Source organism: Lygodium microphyllum, chromosome 20 (assembly GCF_053477565.2).
Source record: "Lygodium microphyllum isolate KBCC chromosome 20, Lygodium_microphyllum_v1.1.10, whole genome shotgun sequence".
Taxonomy (NCBI): Eukaryota; Viridiplantae; Streptophyta; class Polypodiopsida; order Schizaeales; family Lygodiaceae; genus Lygodium; species Lygodium microphyllum.
The window spans coordinates 133443252-133459175 of NC_141154.1; the positions used below are offsets into that span (position 1 = coordinate 133443252).

Here is a 15924-nt window from a genome sequence, read left to right on the forward strand (position 1 = left end):
CTCTTCGAGAGGAAGGCCTTCAAGAGATCTTTCCTGGGTCAAAATCCTGAAAGCGGAACTCCTCACGAACCAGAAAACAGAGGAACAAATCTGTGTGTCTATATCACGCCTTTTTCCCCCATCGTGCACTCTCCTCTATTCTCCCTCTTTTGTCTTCTGCCTTCCTCAGTTGTCCTGCTTTCCCTTTGATTCTTTCCTCCCAAATCTTCATCAACTCCCTGCGACCTGTTTTCGATGCTTCCCGTCGCCTCTATTTTCTTTCCTCTCCCCTCTATTTCCGCACTCTCCTCCCCTGTTTCTGCCTGTTCCTCCCGCCCAAAAATGCCTCTTTTCAAAAATAGATCAAAAGCTTTTCTTTTTCCAGCCTGATCCACATCTTCTTTAACCTTTCAAAATCCCCTCTTTAGCCTTCGTAGCTCACATATCATTATTTTTGGTTCAAATTTAAACTATCTATTCTAGAGCTTCTAGAAGTTTTAGCTTCTTCCTTCTCCTCCGATGCGTGTGTAGTCACATATGCATGCACCTGTGTGTGCTCATGGCCATGGCCACCGTGCTCCCATGGATGCCACAAACCCAGAAGGACAGGGCCATCCTCTTTCGCTCTGTAGAAAACCCAAAACCACATGATGAAGCAGCCTTAGTCATTAAGCTTAAACCGTGAATCCGTCCAACAGTCAATGGCTCCTCTTTTTGCTGAGTCTACGAGCAATAGTGCTAATGGATTTTGGCAAGCAATGATTCCAAACCTTTTTGCAGCAACATGTATCAACATAGGCTGAAAGCATCTCATCATGCTCACTCATGCGCAGAAAATAAATGTAAACACAACAACTGAGTATATACAAAGTATCAAATCACACACAATTTTTGGGTGGTTTTCACACCTCAAATGCGCAGCAATACGACATCGTGGCCTTAACAAGGAAGTACAGAGGTGTTTTCAGCAAATGCAGCTGGAAGGCACATCTCCTGATTCTGTGACTTTCATTTGCAGCTCAAAAGCGTGTGGCATAGCAGGAGCTTTACATACAGGCCATAGTGTGCATGCCGAAATAACAAAAAGGGGATTGGAAACAGAGAATTATGTGGGAAACACTCTGGTTGATATGTATAGCAAATGCAATTCTGTAGCAGAAATACACAAAGTTTTTGATGGTCTGCAAGTTCAAGACACAATTTAATGGGCTTCATTGATGGCAGGGTACACTGAACTTGGGCTTGCTGAGGAAGCAAGGAATTATTTCCAGCTGATGCGGCTGAGAGGCATGTGCCCTGATTCTGGCATATATGTTTGCAGTTTGAAGGTTTGTGGTATCTTAGGAGATTCAGAAATGGGCCAAGACATGCACTCCGAACTAATCAAAAGGGGGCTTGAGAGGGATGCCAATGTAGGCAACACAATCATGGATATGTATATGAAATGTGGGTTTCTAGCAGATGCATGGCAAGTGTTTGATCAATTGTTAGTTCGAGATGGAGTCACATGGAATGTTCTCATTTCAGGGTTTTCTGAACTTGATCTTGGTGAGGAGATCCTGAATTTTTATCATCAAATGCAACAGGAAGGTATGTCTGCTGATGCTATCACATTTGCTTGTACTGTGAAAGCTTGTGCTTCCTCTGGTGATATAAAAGCAGACCAGATATTACATACTGAGGTAGTTACTAAGGGGCTGGAGAGAGTCCTTCATGTGGGCAGTACGCTGGTGGATATGTACAGCAAAGCTGGCTTGCTTACAGAAGCTCATAAGGTGTTTGAAGCCCTTCCAGATCGAAACACAGTTTCTTTGAATGCACTAGTAGCAGGCTATGATGGCATGGGTTTGGAGAGGAAGTGGTGAACTGTGTGAAGAAGATGCAACTAGAAGGAGTTTCTCCAGATGTTGTGGATGAAACAGCTGATTGCTGAAGGTCATCAACCAAATGCTGTAACATGCAGTCAGCTGGTAATGGCACTATGTTGAGCCGGTAGGGCAGAGCTTGCGAGGAATACGTGCATTGAGGCTCACCAACTGCAGTTGTCTCTATCACGGGCATCATATGTCGCTGTGATGGAAGCCTGTAATGTCCATGAAATTCAATATGATTTGGAAGAGATGGGAGCTAGCTTTTTGTCTCAGTCACCCATCAACTCTGCATGTGATGTTGTGAAGCCAGATTTTGAGACTGTAGAAGAAAACTTGTCTTCAGTTCAGTCAAAGTTTGACATATCTGAACAATGACTGTATGTATGCGTACATTACCATACTGATGACTATATTGGATTTGACAATGTCAATGCAGAATTCACAGTTTCAAGATTTTTATAATCCATTATACTGACTGAGCTGAAGGAGCGTGCTTTTGTGTTACGGAATGCATAGGGAAGGAGTAATTTAGCCGGCTATTTTAGGAAAAAGCAGAAAGAAAGGGGACTTTGGAAAGCTTCGAATAGGAGGCAGTAGAAATAGGGGAAAGAAGGAAGCCGATGATATTTGTGGAAACGCATATGAGAAAGGGGATCGACTGGACGAGAGCTCTAACTACGTGCGAATTCAGCAGGAATAGATTAATCATTATTCTCAGTATCTGATGCTGCACATGGAGAAAGGGGGGGAGAATGGCTTCATGTACTGCTGTTAATGTTCAGTTACGGGGACGAGTCAAGGCAGACCCTTCTTTGGAGGCCTCATGATGTGCCTTGTCGCAATCAAAACTACATCCTTCCCACTGAATTTCTTCTTTAGCTCGCGTAACAATCGAGCATGAATCTTTCTAAATGCCTTATGAAGCCTACATGGCACATGAATTACAACTGCTTTTTGCATGCCCGAAATGTCAACTTGCTTGGCTGAGTTGAAAAATAGGTCTTTCAAATCACTTCGAAGCTCTGGGTTAGTGTTCTCCAGATTAAAAAAAGCCTGTGCAACAGATTCCTCGAATTCATCAGGCTCCAAGCCTTTGTCCTTACCAAGCTTATTTTCTGGCCCGTGATCCGCAGTTGATCATACCACTCATCGCACCATTTTTTTTTCATCAACGGCAGCCCTCTGTGTCTGAAGATTTAACCAACATTCCCAGTAGTCCCTATCAAAATTATACCACAAAAGAGATGGATATGTCTAAAGATACCCTGATTAGGCAAGTAATACAAATGCCTGAAACTGACTGGGGCTTACGAGTATAAGTCAAGGGCTCTCTATGCAAAGAGGAAGATAATTCCCACAACAGAAAAACTGCTAGCTCTTCAGGTTCAAGCACTAGACTCTGTCAAAACTTGCTTGGATGTTCTTTGCACAAGCTCTGAGGGTGAAGAGTTCTGTCAGACTGGATGCCTCAAGAGAGGCTCACCACACCCCGAGAAGTATCATAACCTTTGTCAATAGATTGGTAAAGTTGCAGATTGATGGACCTAGTGCTATACTAGAAGCCAATAAAGCAGGTCATCTTGCAAGTGAATTCCCTTTCCTATATGCCAAAGTTGGAGATTTGCAGGTTGAGGACATTGAATCACTTCTCAATGATTACAAAGAATTAGATTTTTAAGTACTATGCTCTTTGTAAAGCAGTGAAGAGTATAACATGAGTGAAGCATGCCAGTGGCAGCCCTTGCTGGAAATCTTATATGTATCTTTTGGTGTTAGAGAGCTTGATAGAGACAAACCTAGCCTTCTGCAGAGTCATAGAATCCAGCAATAAAGCATTGCCATAGAGTATGTTAAACTCGCACAGGGTTTAATAACTGCTGATCAGAAACTGGTCTTTGATTTACTGGAACTGGTGGTGCCTGGATTCAATAGCTCTATAGGCTGTGAACAGCAAGTTTATTGAACAGATGCATGCTAAATCAACAATCTTTGCATTCAATATGAAGAGTCTAGAGTTTACTATGGCATAGCCTGATCTCACTTGTTTAATCTTCTATCTTGGAATTTCTTAAGAACCTCTGTGGTTGCGACTTTGCTTTCGAAATCCTTTGACACCACAATGACTCATTGGCGCGCGTCATAAGGTGAGACCTCTTGTTATGAAGCGCGTCTCTCACCTTTGACCGTCCCCAATCATCTAAGAATCGTGAATTCTCGAGATTAGGGTACCTTTTATGTACTGTCCGCAACACCTCTTGCCACAAACGATTTTTTGGTGCTTGAAGGGAATCATGCAATCTTTGTATGTGGCATGCACGACACTCCTCAAGTAGGCTATCACTTCCCTCCCCTCAAAGTCATGCAAGATACCACCAACATCAGTGATAGAGTAGTACATTTGTGGAGGCTCACCTCTCTCATTTTCCGGTGAGGGTGATGGAGAGCCACCACCTAGGCAACCCCCACAAATCCCTCGACCTCCTCGTCATCCCGCACCACTCTCCCTCCTCCCTCGACGTGCACTACCCTCTACCTCACTCGATACACGTGCTTCTATAGATGTACGTGCTTCGGCCGATCCATGTACCTCAGCTGATCCCTGTGTAGGCAAAGATGTGATAGGTGTCCCAGACATCACACTGAAAACCTCATCTGCAGTGGGAGGGCGACCAAGATAATTGGTCATCTCCCCCATGAATTGCTCCTTGTTGAATGGGGTGCTGGAGGATCCAGGATTCCACATCTACACAAGAAAAATCATATTACCCTGTGTAGATAAAACATATTACATACAACATCTATACCTACGTCTCTGTGCGCGTCTATACCTGCGTCTCTATGGGCGTCTGTCAGCGCATGTATCATTGCAGAGCACACGCGCCAGCACACGCGCTCTAAGACGCGCCCTCAAAGAAATATTTTTCGCGTCTATATCTGTGTCTACACTGAGATGTAGACGCGCTATCAGACGCGCTCGGTCGGCTGATTTTAGGCCGACGACTGCCATTGATGATTTACAAAATGCAATACATAATGGAATCACAAATCCTAAATACACAGACAGAGTAGAGAGAGGAAGAGAGAAACAGAGAGAGAGAGAGAGAGAGAGAGAGAGAGAGAGACTCACCTTGGGTGTTTGGTGTGGCGGGTGGTGGTACTTCTTCCTTCTCCTTCTTCCTCTCCTTGGTAAGTTACCCTCCCTTGATGCTTGCTTGCTTGCTTGCTGCTTCTTCTTGTTCTCCTCTCTCTTGTTCTCTCTTTCTTCCTCTCCTTGGCTTTCCTTTTTCCCTTCTTGTGTGTTTGAAATGAAAGAAGAGGTGAGTCATGAGGAGGTGAGGCATGAAGAGACTAGGTGAGGCATGAAGAGACTGCATGTCGGCTAAACTCAAGCTTCAGAACTGCAAAAAATGCAGGAAAGGAAAGGCGTAGTTTGAAAAGAAATGATTTAAGTATGATTTGAATTTTGACATGTGCGTCTATTTTTGCATGTATATGCGCGTCTATTGTTCAGGTGGACACGAGTATAGACGCGAACATAGACGCGGAAATAGACGCGGAATGAGAGAGGGAGAGGGAGAGGGAGAGGGGGAGAGAAGAAAACATAATAGGGAAATGAGAGAGAGAGAGGGAGGGAGAAGAAATGAGAGAAGGAGAGGAAGAGAGCCAAAGGAAATGAGAGAGGAAGAGGAGAGAGAAAAAAAAGAGAGAATGAGAGGAGAGAGAAAAAGAGATAAGATCTTAAACATAATAGGCAAATAGAGCAAGAGAGGGTATGGCCCCTGCACGATATCCACATCTGTGCATGACATCAACCGCGACTGGCCCCTGCAGCATGAGGCCTCCTCTATCCCCTACTGCAAAACATAAACTAGATTGCCATCAAGACGATTGTTGCATGCACACAATCGCTTCCTTGCGGAAGTACTTTCATGAGTGGTTTCAAGTTATATCTAGCAGAACAAGCTCCTTACAAAGGTCAATCCAAATCAAAGGCTCTTCCTCAAGGCCTTTCAATTGAGTCTTTCATCGTCAACTACCTCAAGAAAGTATCACAATTTATCTTGCATTACCTGAGGGACAGGTATGGTGGCCAATTGATGATGAAGGATATTCAATGGTGTCTTTCCACGCCAGCAATATGGGCAGAAGCTGCCAAGAAAAAGATGAGGAAATGTGCTCAGGAAGCTGGTATGGTCAAGGGAGTGTCAAGCAGAATATGCTCAGAGGATGCTAGCCCTCATCTATTAATAGTAGTTCTGGAGCCAGAGGCTGCATCTTTGCAGTGTCTCCAAAATGCTAGATTCCTAACCATCAGAGAAGGAGAAAAGTTTGTTGTGGTTGATGTGGGCGGAGCCACTATTGATTTGTTGGTGGGTGAGGATTTGCAAAAATCTGAGGTTGATGCTGCAGCGTTAGATGCGACCTTATTGTGGCTTCAAAACTAATGAATGATCTGCATTTTAATAATTATCCTTGGACCTAATGCCAGTCCGATTGTCTAGATTTCTTTAGTATATTTAGGGTAAAGGAGCCAATAAAGTGATACTTAATATTAATAAGGCAATAGCTCACTTGTGAAATGGTCTTGGTCCAAGTTGCTTATATTGTTAGCCCATGCCAGTATCCAAAAAGTGTCACCTGATTGATAGCTGTCTTTTTACAGACTCCTCTACCCTGTAGTGTTCTGACTTTGCATTGTAAGCCTTGTGTATTCCAACCTCCCTCCTTGTGTATTCCAACCTCCCATGCCAATGAGAGAGGAAGAGGAGAGAGAAAAAGGAATGAGAGAGGGCAAGGAAGGGAGAGGAATGAGAGAGAGAGGAGAGAGAAAAAAGAGAGAGGGAAGGAGAGGAATGAGAGGGAGAGGAGAGAGAAAAGGAAATGAGAGAGGGAGAGGAGAGAGAAAAAGGAATGAGAGAGAGAGAGGAGAGAGAAAAAGAAATGAGAGAGGGCAAGGGAGGGAGAGGAATGAGAGAGAGAGGAGAGAGAAAAAGAGAGAGGGAGGGAGAGGAATGAGAGGGAGAGGAGAGAGAAAAGGAAATGAGAGAGAGAGAGGAGAGAGAAAAAGAGAGAGCGATGAGATAATTTGCTTATTGATTCAATATGTATTCCTAATTCTATGGTTTTTATCATGCGCACACGTGCATACTCAAGAATCAATAATCAATTTTAAAGCTAAATTGAATTTTCCATAATAAAAAGGAAGTATCTTTTATCATCTTCAAGTACGTAGAGAAATTACGAGATACATATTGCAATGCTTGCTACTAATTGTAAGGTTTCTATCGCTTGCCGCTAATTACTTATATCAGGCTTGTCAACTGGAGGAACTGCCATTCATTAGAGAGCAATGAAAAAGTAATTATTAACTCTATTTTTTAATTCAATGATTCAATGTGTATTCTTAATTCTATGGTTTTTATCATGCGCACATGTGCATGCTCAAGAATCAATTTCAGGTGGTTAAATAATTATTAACTTTGGTTTTTTAATTATGTGAATTGCTAATTTTAGGTGGTTAAATAATTGTGTGTTGTCGAAGGGTTTTCGAAAGTAAAGTCGCAACCACAGAGGTTCTTGAGAAATTCCAAGACGAAAGATCAATCAAGTGAATAAATACAAATCAGCAACAGCAACTCTGGCTTAATGTGCATTGAACAAAAGATTATTTTTAACAATCATGCCCTACTAGTACTTAGTTTCAGTTCCAAACTTGATATGACTGCAATTGTCTCCTGTAATGATGATCAGTTGGGAAGATACAACTTTTAGAAACCACCTGTTTTATGGCAGGCACTGAAGATGGATTTGTTGGGTAAAACTCCCTCTTGCAAGTTCTCAATTGGTGATGCAGACAGAATGGATGCATACAAGAGTATCTCTACCAGGTGGAAAATTTGCCTCCTATGTGTTGGAAGTCACTGAATGAATCTTATTCCTTTCCTGTATTTCTTGAGCCTCCTAGACCAAATCCTTTTGACAAAAATCGTATGTATGCAGTGATCAACACAAAATTGTCAGTGAGCACGTCGGTGCAATCCTTCTCTTAGATACATTGAATTGAGTAGCATGTGTAGTTGCTATTGTCGAACATCAGAGCTATACTCTTGTCACAGGGTGAGGCAAATATAGGAGTCAACATATGCTGTTGCAAGGTATCTCAATTTGAAGAAGATGGCAGTTCTATTTAGAGTTCAGTCAATCATCTTGCTCAATTGTAGCCCTGGAGATGAAGCGTGCAGCTGCACGCTCAGAGGACTGCCTCCTCTCCTAGGAAAGGGGAGATTCCCGTCCTGTGGAAGCTCACCGCCTTCTTGGCCTGCCTGTGGGTCCTTTCTCTGCTCTATGGAGAAATAATCGCCTTCTGGCTTCCTGTCTGGACCTGTTACTAGCCGTTGCTTTCAAGAGAGCCAGTGGCTAATTCGGTAGAGAAGGTTATAAAAGTGGCAATTATCGCAGATCCACAGCTTGTTCTTCGGATCGATTGAGAATTTAGAGTCTTTAGACTGACACAGCAGCATGGGTCTGGCTCCAGGGCTTTGTTGAATTGCGACTTGATCACAGAAGCTGTATAAGAGTCAATACAGTCCCCGCAGACTTGACCCAGCTGAACTTTGCCCAGTGTAGATAAATGCTTGAAGCAAACTCTGGGCAGCTTGTGTTTGTTCAGTAGTCCCAAATATCTTAGCCACTCGATCTCCTGAGATGGGATTTGGATCAAGAATTTTCAATTTCACACCTAAAATCTCTCGGATTGAGCTCAAGCCATTCATCACAGAACTGATAGAAGCAGACGGAATGGTGATCTCCACAATTTTATTGGAAGGCTTTCTAGTTGATACATCACTATGGCCAGTCCGTTTTGCAGGTACACGACTGCTGTATACACTGTTGTCCAGATTGGAAAATCCTCCATATGCACTACCAGTTCCCAGGATAACCCATGGCAGGCCTGTTCATAAGACTAGGCGGAGCAGTAGGGAATCCACCTTTCATTGGACCCATTAAATGATGGTGATGAAAGGCCACCCAAAACTTCTTCCTTTCCTGCTTGATTGTATTGCTTAACACTTTTGCTCTGGTTGTAGCTTCACGATCCCGAAGATAAGCAGGGATCACACCTTCCTGTACACTATCCTCAGCTTTTCTTCTATTTTCTTTCTTACTCTGCATAATCATGTACTTGATGACCAACAAATTGTAATGCCTAGTCAAGGAGTCCTTGAACTAAGACCGGATAAGATTTTAGATGTTAGGGAGAGACAGTTAAGATCTAGAACCTTGAAAGAATGCCTCGTCCAGTGGAAAGATTATCCCGAAGAGGATGCCACTTGGATAGATGAAAGCTCTCTCAACCATCAATATCCCCAGTTTACTTCGAGATGAGGACATCTCGATTCCTCCAAGGGGGAGAGAATGTAATATTTCCATTATGAGAATATTTCTAAACCCACGTGATAGTCATGCAAGGGAATTCCAACATCCAAAAATACGCCATGGTGTGATTTTCGAATTACATACTCCATATCTTGATCTCCGCTTGCATAAACGAGTTAAAGGAATTTACGTGGGAACCTCCTCCTAGAAAGCCAAAAGGATAACCTTTGGATTAAAGGAAATTTTTTTATTATTCCCCTTTTTCCCCCAGCGGCTGTCATGCTGGAAGGGAGGGGAATAGCAAGGATGACTAAGCATCCTTGCTGGGGGTCGTAGGGTGGGATAAACCCATGCACGAGCCGCGTGGGGAGGGAAGGTACCTCTCCCCCCCTCCCATATAAACCCTGTGGGAGGAAGGGAAGAAAAGGAGGGAGGGAGAAAGAGACATAACGCTGCAGTCACTGCCGTGTGAGGAAGAAGAGAGTAACATCGCCTCTGTGTGCGCCGTGAGCCTGAAGAAGATCAAGAAGAACAGGGAGGCTAGCAGACGTGAGATAGAAAGGAGTAAGGAGGAGCTGACGCTGCCGTGTGAGATAGAGAGCAGAGCTACGCCGCCTACAGCCTGAACCGCCGCCAGAAGTCGATGCCATCAACCGTCATCTGATCGTCTCCTTTTTCCTCCCACGTGGATATTTGAAGACCACAGAAGCTTCAATAAGCTTCTTGAAAGCTTCTAAGGCCCTCCTCCAAAGCCCCCTTCCTGTGGGGTTCCACCCAAGCCTCTTTAAAAGCCCATTTACCCTAGAAATTAAGCCCTTTGTCCCCCTTGGGTTCCCCACAAGCTCCCATTAGCCCGGGTTTCTAAACCCCTTCTCGTAGCCCTTCCCTATTGCCCTCTCAAGCGGGTTCTTATTACCCCGGGATTTAAGCACCTTCCTGTGGTCCGTTTAAAACCCCCCTTTCCGTGGTTTTCCATAAGCCCTTTCCAAACAATCTTTACACCCCCTTTTTCCCTTGGAGTTTAAGTCCCCTTGCCCCCAAAACCCACCCTAGGCCGGAGGTTGAAAGAAACCCTTCCCATGGTTTTAAATTCAAAACAACTCAAAACTTAAAAAGTCTTTTTTTTTTTTCCCCTCCGTGTTGGATTGGAGATTTTCCCCCCATAAAAGGGTTTTTGACCTTAAAGGTCTTATCTTCCCAAACTTTATTTCCCCTTAGGGCCCTTGCTCATTATAACCCTCGAACTACCCCTTATATCTTCTCCTAAGGCCTCGTTAGGCCCTTTTTTTTTATATAACCTTTAAGGACTACTTTCCCTCCCTTGGAGTTCCTCCCTTAAAATTCTGTAAGGCCCTTTCTCCCAAGAGAAATTGTCCTTAGCCTTTCCTTCAAACTCGCAAAATACTTTGAAGTTTTGTTCTTCTTTCCCCACTTGAAAAAGGGAAGAGAGTGCTAAGTGTTTTCCGAAAGAAGGTAAAAGCTGCTTCCACGTTCAACGGACTACAGTTGCGATGCCTCCTAAGAAAGTCCAAGGCGTAGCCGCGGGAGGGTCATCTCCCGGTATCCATGTGGATATCTCACCTCAAAGCCAGGTTTTTCTTCTTGTTGTTAATTCGGGTTTTTAGTCAATCATGCAAAGAAAAATTGTCAAGGAAATATATTTATTTGTTCAAGTTATTTTTAACGAAGTAGTTAGCTTATGAATGACAATTGGCTTTCTTCAAATTGCATCAAGCATTATAGAATAATAGGCAAAAACTATCCATTTACTATAGTAATATAGCCCTAAAATGAAGAAATTATATCTTGCACCATTAGTGTTATTCCTTTTGCAATGAATCATGGCAAAATGGCTGAATTCATGAAAGATTTCTTTCGATGCTCAAATTACTAGAGAGTTGTCTTTGCTAGTTGCACACCTTAGCAAGGCAACTGTTGTAATTAGCATAAGTTCATCTTTAAAGAAAACGGAAGTTAGACGTTAGAAATTAATAAGTATAAAAATTAGATATACGAACTCATTTGGAAAGAAAATGTAATAGGAAGTTGCTGATGACACTCTATTAACACTTTTTCCCTGCAAATTGAGGACTTGGAACTAATAAAGTGTGTATTCACCAATTCATTAGCTAGGACTTTGTCCCAAGGAGTATCGTCGCTCCTTGTATCATCATGGCATTATGCTATATGCCAAATTAAATTGTATTGATTGAGAAAGTTAATCAAAGATAGTAAAACCGTGACAAGACAAGTAAGATTAACTCCCAAAAGCTGACCAAACCAATCTTTCCAAAAGCTAACCGGACCAATCTAAACATAGAAACATTCATACCCTAAAACACTAGACTACTTACCTTACCGCAAGGACAATAAATTCATAAGGATAAGAAATTAGGGTTCGTCCCAAAGGTTCTTAAAAGAAGGAACCCTAGGCCTGACATACGTCAGCTTAAGGAATGTAAACAGATTATTCCGTCGCCGGACTTGCGCAACATGTATGAAATCATTTTATGATCAATTCACAAAGAGAAAAGGGAAAAACCCTTTTCAAAGACGGCAGGTCCTTACGCAAGTTATCTTGCAAAAAGACGTAGTTTTTGGATATCCTTCAAAATAAGGAAAGTTGTAAAATAGAACTAGCATATCTAAGGTACCTTAGGGTTAACCAAGCTAGGTATACCCTACATCCGAATATAAGGGATCTTGCCAAGTTACAAGACATCTTGAGAACGACTGCTGATACACTCAAAAAAAGAAAGAACACTTCTTTAGCAGTTTGCCATACAACTAGGTTGGTTAATGGAAATGTTTGTGCTTGCTAAAGATTTTAGGCTCTGATTGATTTATGAATTACAAATTAAATAAGTATCTATACTTCAGGTTAAAAGCCTGAAGGGAGAGGCAGCTTCAGTTACCCCCGACTGCCTGCCTGACCCTAACCAAGGGGGTTGTTTGACCGCGCCGGGAACGTGGACCGAACCCGCCGCGAGAGGTCTCTCCGTTGAGTTCTACTTGGAGCAGGAGGACGCTTGGGTGCCAGGGGGGCTCTGGCCGTAAATCCCTCGCCTTCCGGGTCCTGCACAAGGGGCTAACGCGACTCGAGATTGGATCCCGAGGCCCGCATACTAGTTGACGGGCGGAAGCTTGGAATAGTAATCCCTGGAGATTACTTGTTAGGCTCCGGGCAGATTATGGACAAGCCTACGGGCAGAACTTCTTGTAATTCAAAGATAAAATGATGAGATGTTAAAAGAACTTGCTTGATATTGTTTTTATATGTCACGTGATAAGATTACGTGAAGGAACCAGTGCTTAAACAAGATTAATTAAAGAAGCTGATTGTTATATGTCAAATTAATGTGTTAGATAATTACATAACTAAAACAAACCGAGGAAAGTGCGGAGGATGGGCCATGGGCCCGTCCTACGGTTGGGTGGTCCCGGTTAGCCGGAAACTTTTCTCAAAAATCTCGAGGAGCAGCGGAATGATCATCATCATCAAAAAGAATAACGAGAACGATGACCTAGAGTTACATCTTACCCGATTTACGTTGTTTTAGGGGAACGGAATGGGACTATGCCTTATAGCAGAGAGGTTGAGCTTTGCATCCCTCTCATTTCCCATTCTCCTTGAACCAAGTGCAGCGTGAATCTGCTTCGGACCTGGCGTTTTTGCGTGAAGTAGTTCGCTCGGGTCTGACGCTAGTTGCTGTTAGCTAGTGACCCATTAGGAAAACCCTAATTCCGGTCGATCCTAAGTGGGAACGGCCAGGATACTTCCGCTACGTAGTAGACGCGGGAAGAACTAGATCGCAAAACCCGTAACATTCCATGGGAATGTCGGTTGGAGCTTTCTAGACATCCTTTCCGATGGACTGCTAAGACGTGTCCTGGATGATACTAGGGGACACGTTACACAAGTTGTCGACTTTGGTGCAATGGATCTCACAAAAAGAGATTAAGACGTCCTCTATTGAATCCGCAAGGCGGGAAGCAGTTGAGACAGTCTGTCTCTTTGAGAAATACCTGCCCACTAGCATGCTCACGATACAAGTTCACCTTCTTGTGCATCTTGTGGACGAAGTGGAGATTGTTGGACCTGTCCATACGCGATGGATGTTCTTCCTAGAGCGCTTCATGAAAACCCTGAAAGGCTTTATGCGACAACGAGCTCGTCCAAAAGGTAGCATCGCGGAAGGTTGGTTGGTGTCAGAGGCGTTAGTGCATATCTCACAATGGCTACCAACGGTGGAACCAGACAATGAAATGCTATGGACGCTGAAGGACAATGATAGGCTGACTGGAGATGTGGTGGTTGGAAATGGGGTAGAAAAAAGAATGGATGCCTCAATGGAAGAGAAGGTGAATCGCTTTTGTATGTTGCACCATGCCTCCATAGAGACGTGGCTCGCCAAGTACTAGATTGCAAGGCAAGATCGTGAGGAAGCGCGAGCTGAATTCCGACACAGTACACGTCATCGACTGATTCGATATCCCGAAGGCATGGAGGAGATGCCGCGGTTTATGTCAACACGATGGTTGCATGGAGCCTTGACCGCAGCATCCAGCGAAGGGACAGAGGTCTCAATGGAGGAGTGGGAGTTCTCGAGGGGATGTAGTCCAAAGGTAATGAGGGGTTTAGAATATGTCGTATCTAAATTTTCTTGCTACATCTAATTTGAGTGTTTCAATGTACAGTACAAAATATATAGTGCAGCGTGGTCACGCGGACGGCATTTTCGGGTGGAGCGTATTGACAAAATGCGCTCCACAATGGATTGTGGTGTCATGGCAAGGTTTGAGCAAGAGAGCCGGCAACGAGCAACGGATCCGAACACGGTTGTGGATGAGATGGAGTATTTTGGGAACTTGCAAAGTATTATTACGGTGGATTACCGTAGCTTCTCCATGATACTATTCGATGTGGAGTGGTTCAAAGTGGTACTTGGAGGAGCTGGAACAACAGTTCGATGAGGTCCATCTGGATTTCTCGAAATAGATTCCGAAAAAAAATGGACGGATTTGCGCGACACCTTTGTGTTGCCGGCCCATTGTGAATAGGTGCAAATAGTCATTTTCTTGCTAATTGTAATACGACATGGTTTATGTCACAATGGTTTGAACTCGCTTTGTAAGTGTTTGTGAACAGGTAATCTTCTATCCAAACCCTCGACAACCTCAATGGTGGTATGTTATACCTTCAACTCCTCGAGGTGCGAGAGTATATGATCAAAGCGATGTTCCAGGCATAGATGAAGAAAATATGCAAATAGAGGGGTCGATATTACAAGGGGTGGAGGCCACCGCAAGCTTGGAGCCCGCATCGGCTAACAATGATGGAAATACAGAAGTCGTAGAATTTTTTGAGAACGAGGCAGACTCGTTCTTTTGTGGTGACATGTCTATCGACCTTCCAGTGTATGCAGAGTTGTGTCAGGAGATTAACATGGGACCATAGAATACTTTATTCTTGGAGAATTGTATTACTCAATTCGTTGTTTAGATCTTCCATAAAGGTAGATAAGATATGTATTTTAAGAGGGATTTTTCAAAAATGATTTATATTACTGTGCTTTGTATAGTTTAAATTGATTATTATAACATCATTTTTTATCTGTGCAGGTGATATTTTCAGGATGAGTCGAGGGATGAGCGATGAGGAGTTTTAGGACATGATGGCACGCATGTCTCCAGATCAGCTCGCGAGATTCAGAGAGATGGCAGACCAGGAGCTGTCTCGTTCTTCGTCAGGGCGCTCTGCTAGATCTGCTTCAGCGCGATTAGATGCTTCAGCTTCGAGCAGACGATCTTGACGCTCATGACTTAGGCCAGAGGGAGGGACTGCAGGAGGATCAGGGGGGTGCTGCTGTGGAGACACGGACGTGGTGTCTCCGTCTCGTCGTTCAGCTGGAGCTGTGTCACCTCTAGGATTTGTCACACCTGTGGGGACGTCTACTCCAGTTACTCCGGCTTTTGCGCAGCCATCGGCAGGTGGCATGCCTTTTGGTGGCACTCCTTTTGGTGGCACCCCCTTTGGTGGCACCCCTTTGAGTGGCACTCCGGGAGAGGGTACCCTGGTCGGTATACCGGATATACAGGGGTCTCCTGGATATGCCCAGGAGCGTGGACGGAGATGGGAGAGGGCCCATCTTAGGCAGACTCCTAGGGGTTATGGATACCTAGTGGATAGTAGATCAGGAGCCATCATCATGAATGATGAGGGGAGGAGGGTGATGGCTCGCATGAGGGAGTTGTGCCAACAAGTTTTTTGACACAACGTTCTGGATCATTGGAGGAACATACCGGAGGGGAGCAAGGACTACATAGTAGCATCCTTACACGAGGAGTTTCCGGTGCCAGCCGCAGTAGATAGATTCTCTACGGGCTGGATGATGGATTGCATGCATGCATACATGTCACATAGACGATCCGACGCATGCAAGGCAATCAAGAGTGGGGCTCCAAAGCCCGAGTGGTTAGATGCAGACGACTGGAACCGACTGAGGGAGGAGACTACAGATTCTCCAAGACGTTGGAGTCAGCAGCAGCGGGAGGCAGAGAGGGCACGAATCGAGGCCGGAGCGGTGCATCATCTTGGGAGTGGCAGCCACAGGAAATATTTGGAGGACTTTGTAAGTTTCTCTTTTGTTTTGCTTATTTGTTTTTTTGAAATATTCTTAGTACTGACAATCATGTT

At 44.0% G+C, this 15924-nt stretch overlaps 2 protein-coding genes across 2 annotated transcripts; both read left to right on the forward strand.

The window, feature by feature from the left end:
- Window positions 1–950: 950 nt before the first annotated feature.
- LOC148019422 (pentatricopeptide repeat-containing protein At4g18520, chloroplastic-like) lies at window positions 951–2225 on the forward strand. Its single transcript, XM_087701342.1, has 3 exons — window positions 951–1158; window positions 1204–1840; window positions 1976–2225. The coding sequence occupies exons 1-3, from the start codon at window positions 951–953 to the stop codon at window positions 2223–2225; spliced, it is 1095 nt and encodes a 364-aa protein (XP_087557468.1).
- A 3554-nt stretch (window positions 2226–5779) lies between these two features.
- LOC148019423 (uncharacterized) lies at window positions 5780–6295 on the forward strand. The gene has a single exon (XM_087701343.1). The coding sequence runs from the start codon at window positions 5780–5782 to the stop codon at window positions 6293–6295; it is 516 nt and encodes a 171-aa protein (XP_087557469.1).
- The last annotated feature ends 9629 nt before the right edge of the window (window positions 6296–15924 follow it).